The sequence below is a fragment of the Lampris incognitus genome, chromosome 6 (assembly GCF_029633865.1).
Source record: "Lampris incognitus isolate fLamInc1 chromosome 6, fLamInc1.hap2, whole genome shotgun sequence".
NCBI lineage: Eukaryota > Metazoa > Chordata > Actinopteri > Lampriformes > Lampridae > Lampris > Lampris incognitus.
Window position 1 is genome coordinate 6,440,432 of NC_079216.1, and position 6,091 is coordinate 6,446,522.

A 6,091-nucleotide genomic window follows, 5' to 3' on the forward strand; every position below is an offset into this window, starting at 1 on the left:
TCGTCTTTGTATGTAAGCCTCTACCTAGGGGCCCTTGATAGAAAGCTCGCCCCGACGTAACTACTGATCACTTTGAATCTTATTTCACAAATCTGTTGGGAAACAAATGTAATGCATTAGTTTAAAAAAAGACTTTAAAAATGAATGCATATAATTTAATGGCGTTATGGCCACATTTTAGGCTAAGTAATGGGTTTATATTCGATGGGGAAAAAACCATGTCTGGCGATTTTGGAAATAAAACCACTTATTAATTTCTAAGGCCACCTTTAGATATTTCTATTCAACCGCTTTACTAACGTGCCGCGATGATGTGATGTTTTTGAGTTGAAACATCTTCATTTGGGGGCTTTTCCGAGCAAATATTGATATACGCCATTATCGGCGTACCCATATATTTCTGCCACCCCTTCAAGTCTCAATGCCACCCTCTTGCCACCCCCCCCGTGCATATTCCTCTAGATCCGCCCCTGGTGTCGGCAACCAGGCGGCAGGAATGAAGTCATTCCAGCACATTCCGGCAGCCAGATCAGCCCCTGGTGTGGGCAGACTGTGGCACCGGCCCTAATTGATGCCTCTGACTGCCGGTGACGTCGCTCCAATAGCGGCGGCTCACGTGCTCTTTCACAGAGCCGCTGCGCCGCACGCCAAGTGCTGCATCCGTCACGCCGGGGGGGACGCGCATGCTGAGGCGCCGGTGCTCACGGTGCAGGAAGGAGTCGTGCTAGTGCGCTCACGGTGCAGGAAGGAGTCGTGCTAAGTGCGCTCACGGTGCAGGAAGGAGTCGTGCTAAGTACTGTGTCCAACACCTTAACACACAGTTGCGATACGCTTTGCTGCAGCCTAATAAACTCGCGTCATCCCGAACCGGGATGGAGAGATTCTGCAACGGAACCTCTCGGAATCGGCAAAGGCCGCGTCATTGCTGTAACCAGGCCAAGGGAAGCTTGCACATCTGTCAAATCTCCTTTGCTAACCCCCCCACCCCCACCCCCCCGAGTATAATAGAGCTGTCAGGACTCCTTTAGCATTGCAACCTCGCGGGGGAGAGAAGACCGGAGCGATGCTGATTTGCAGAGCGGGTGGACGCGTGGATGCCATAGGAGCAGCCACGGGTACTGCCCATGACCCACAAACTGGGACCCGGAGATCGTTACCAATGGCAACTTCCTATAACACACTGGAAGCCCCCCAAATAAAAAAAAAAGGTCTATCGGGGGTCAAATATAGGCTACCCTCCACCCCCACCCACCCCTACCCCTTAACGGCACCCTCTCCGTCGTGCTCGTGCTACGTGTGCGTTTTGCCATATGTGCACATATTCCACCCCGCCGACGCACCCGCGGCGGTGCCAGCTCACAGCGTCACACGGAGCTGCCACAACAACACAACCGGACCGAGCACCACCACCACCACCACCACCACCACCACAACACAACCGGACCGAGCAGCGCAAGAGCAACACAACCGATAGCAAACACAGCCAATGCCAAACGACTTCACCCCCTCTCAATGCATCCCCCGACCTCCGCCCTGCTTACCTCCGATGGTGCGCCGTCTTGTCTTTCTTCCCCTTCGGCCTCCTCTTCCTGGCCTGGATGGCCATCACTGTGCGGGGGAGAGGTTGTATGTTTTGTTGGCAGCCGCCCGTCGCCGACGTCCGGGAGGGAAAGGCGAGGAGGTACACAGGGAGAGAGAGACACACACACACACACACACACACACACACACACACCACAAAATCAGTCTGGATCTGCGTGGCCCGGGTCAGCGCAACGCTCGGCTACACCCGTGACGCCGGAAAGCCTCCGTCCCGCACGCTAATCTCCGCAAATCTCACGCCACATTCAATCCAGACAGATTAGGGTATTCGGGGGGGGGGGGGCTTGCTATACGCACCTTTCCTGGAGCTCATGTTTCCTCCTCTTCCACTCAACAGGAGCGGGCAGCTCGGCGACACCAGCCAGATCACCCCTCTCTCTCTCTCTCCCCCTCTCTCTCTCTCTCTCTCCCCCCTCTCTCTCTCTCTCCCTCTTTCCCTCTCCCTCGCTCGCTCTCTTTCTCGCTCTCTCCCTCTCGCAGACGCCAACCCCTCTCCGTGACTAGGAGGACGCGCACTCCCTCTATCGTTTGGAACAGGAGGTGCACAATTTATGCTTTGTACGGTGTGTGCGTGTGTGTGCGTATGTGCGTGCGTATGTGCGTGCGTATGTGCGTGCGTGTGCGTGTGTAGCCACAGATAACGGTGGCGGACATCAGCTAGTCTGATGGTGTGTGTGTGCGTGTGCGTCTGCGTGTTGAAGCATAGGTTTGGCCTAATGAGTATGGGGAATGAGTGTGGGGGCGTACCGTGCGTCATGCTCTCAGACAGAAAAATCCAGCATCCCGTAGAGACATTTACGTAAACACACTCACGTTCGCGTAAGAATAATCAAACTGAGGAGGTGTGTAGAACCTGATAATGTAATAAATTCCTGATAATGTAAATAAAAATCTGCTCTTGAGGCCATTGAAAATGCAATAGAATCTGATGATGTAATAACTTCCTGATAATGTAATAAAGTGCATGTCCCAATAATGTAATAAACTTTTTACCAATAATGTAATAATGTGTTACATTAACGGGACGTTATTAGGGTTTAGGGTTAGGGTTAGGGTTTAGGGTTAGGGTTAGCTATGATATATAGTTTATTACATTATCGGGAAATGCACTTTATTACATTATCAGGAAGTTATTACATTATCAGGTTTTATTGCATTTTCAATGGCCTCAAGTGCATTTTTTATTACATTATCAGGGTTATTACATTATCAGGAAGTTATTATATTATCAGGTTTTATTGCATTTTCAATGGCCTCAAGTGCATTTTTATTACATTATCAGGGTCATTACATTATCGGGGATTTATTACATTATCAGGAAGTTATTACATCATCGGGAAGTTATTACATTATCAGGGTTTTATTGCATTTTCAATGGCCTCAAGTGCATTTTTTATTACATTATCGGGGTTATTACATTATCAGGGTTATTACATTATCGGGGGGGTTTATTACATTATCAGGGTTATTACGTTATCGGGGGGGATTTATTACATTATCAGGAAGTTATTACATTATCAGGAAGTTATTACATTATCAGGTTTTATTGCATTTTCAATGGCCTCAAGTGCAATTTTTATTACATTATCGGGGTTATTACATTATCAGGGTTATTACATTATCGGGGATTTATTACATTATCAGGTTCTACAAGGTGGCACACACCGAGGCTCCCATAACCAGCATCGCAGGAAGCGCTCCTCGCCCATGTGAGTGGGGGGGCGGGGAAACAACAACAACCACAAGACGGCGAAGAACAATATCAACGAAAAACAACAATGAAATCGGAGAACAAACCAAGACTGCGCATGTGCAGGAATGCATTGAGGCTTGAGGTTCATGAGCTGCTCATCTTCAGGATCACCACGCTGCCTTCCCTTCTGAACCAAAAGAACAGTCTTCATATGAGCTCATCCTACCTCTGATTTCTTTTTTTTATCTGTGTGTTGGATTGATGGCATGGGTATGGGATGACTGACTGATGATGAAAAAGGAACAAACCCAAAGCTAAAAAAAAAAAATTGTCAAGTTTATGGGCCATGGGAAGAATACTACAGCATGGATCAGTTCTTTGGTTCCGGACGCTGAGAAAGACTATATAGCGCAGCAGGTCATTTCTGGTCAAGTAGGTCTGCAAATACAACAGGTCTGACGTGGTTGGGTGCTCAAAAACGGAATAAATTAAAGTGAAATAAGTGACATATAGCTAAATTGTGACGTAGAAAAACTAAAGTCTGCCAGATTGTCTAGAAGAAAAGGGTTCTAATATGATCAGTAAGACTCAGTGGATCTAAGAGTTAAAATAGTAAAGTGACTAGAAGAACCCCGCTACAATGTAGCGGTTTGGTGATCCACCCGTCTAAATCTCCCTCCTCTTCATCCTGCCAGCTAACCGCCTTCCCCCTGCCCCTAAACCCCCCCACTCCAACTCCCTCCCTCTCTGAAATGCCGAGAAAAGTGGTTTTTAGCCAGTTGTAGAAAATGCATATTTTGCATAATTGTGCATAATTATTATAATTATTTTAATTTTCTGCTATTTCTCTGGCCCTCTCTGGAACAATACCTACCACCTCAAAAAAAAAATTAGGATCATAAGTGCATTTTTGCAAAAATGCATATATTTTGCATAATGCCAAAACATTTCTAAGTCCCAGAAAATTTTTTTTTATATAGGTGAAAAAAAATCAAAGATGCTCAGAATCATCTGACATGCCGAGAGAAGTGGTTTTTAGCCATTTTTAGAAAATGCATATTTTGCATATTTATGCATAATTATGCATAATTTTAATTTTCTGGGATTTTTCCCTTACTCTCTGAGACAATACCTACCACCTCCATAAAGAATTAGGATCATAAGTGCTTTAGTTTTCGGTCCCGCTATCTACACTAACACACACACACACACACTAACACCACACCCACTGCGAAAATATATGATAGGTGCCACATATGCCCTGCATAATTTGGCAGCTGATGAATTTCTCGTTAGTGTAAGCTTCTGGGTTTCCTCTACACGTGGATGAGAGGTATGAGAGTGAGGAAGGAAACCCGGCCATGAATGTGTTGAAGGTCGCTAATGCAGAGATAAAGATCTGCCTGTTAAGACTATGCACCTGCCGAGGAACAGCTTTCCCTGCCTGCCCTCAGAAAAGGCACCGCTGGGATTCGAACCCAGGATCTCCTGTTTACTAGACAGGCGCTTTAACCATCTAAGCCACGGCGCCGTAGCAACCGCAGCCCAAAGAATCGCAATGGTCCCGTCCTAGAATCAGAGGGCGGTTATTATATAAATAAAGCTACTCTCAATTCGAGATAACAGCCATTTTATTTCTAGTAGTAACTTCTAATAACTTCCGGCATGCAAAAGATAAGCCGAAGCAAGAGACAGACAGCCTTCTTGTTATCGTGTGGTGTTGAATTATTGCACGGTATTTCTGGAGTTGCGACGTTTTATTTTCATTTGTCCATCTAGGATATAATGGATATAATGGAATATAGTGGATTATAGTGGATATAATGGAATATAGTGGATATAATGGATATAATGGAATATAGTGGATATAATGGAATATAGTGGATATAATGGATATAATGGAATATAGTGGATATAATGGAACATAATGGATATAATGGAATATAGTGGATATAATGGAATATAATGGAATATAGTGGATATAATGGAATATAGTGGATATAATGGAATATAATGGAATATAGTGGATATAATGGAATATAGTGGATACAATGGAATATAATGGAATATAATGGATATAATGGAATATAATGGAATATAGTGGATATAATGGAATATAGTGGATATAATGGAATATAATGGAATATAGTGGATACAATGGAATATAATGGATACAATGGAATATAATGGAATATAGTGGATACAATGGATACAGTGGAATATAATGAATATAGCTGATACAATGGAATATAGTGGATACAATGGAATATAATGGAATATAATGGAATATAGTGGATACAATGGAATATAGTGGATATAATGGAATATAATGGATACAGTGGAATATAATGGAATATAATGGAATATAGTGGATACAATGGAATATAATGGATACAATGGAACAGCCCTCGTTTGTGTGTCAGTGAGGCATCTCAGCCCCGGATGGCTGCGTCCTCCCAGACCTCCCCGAACAGGTGCATGGGGGGGGGGGGGTGGGCCGGGAGCAACAACCGGCTGGAGTGTAGTGGAGAAACTCCGTGTACTTTGCAGAGGTGTTTCACTTCTTGAGGAGCTGTACCAGTAGAAATGAACAGCACGATGTTGGGAGCAACAGTTCACTGTGGTGGGCGGGGCGTGACGCGCCACCGGGCGGAACCTCTCGGTCTTGTATCAGGTGTGGGCTGCTACAACTTTCTCTTAATTCAGTAAAGAAAATATAATACGGAACAGGCGGAATGACCGGGGGGGGGAAACCACGAGACATAAGGCGTGACAGATTCGTACGACAACAATAAA

General features: G+C 45.1%; 1 protein-coding gene and 1 non-coding gene across 2 annotated transcripts in view; both read right to left on the reverse strand.

The window, feature by feature from the left end:
* Positions 1–2,008, reverse strand: part of LOC130113645 (SRSF protein kinase 2-like) — a 141,260-nt gene extending 139,252 nt beyond the window's left edge. The window contains 2 exon segments of the mRNA XM_056281206.1: positions 1,542–1,608; positions 1,900–2,008. Of these exon segments, the coding sequence (XP_056137181.1) occupies positions 1,542–1,608; positions 1,900–1,915 (83 nt within the window). The 5' untranslated portion in view covers positions 1,916–2,008.
* Positions 2,009–4,752: 2,744 nt separating this feature from the next.
* Positions 4,753–4,826, reverse strand: trnat-agu (transfer RNA threonine (anticodon AGU)). Its single transcript has one exon. It is a non-coding gene; the product is annotated as a tRNA-Thr (tRNA).
* Positions 4,827–6,091: the final 1,265 nt, after the last annotated feature.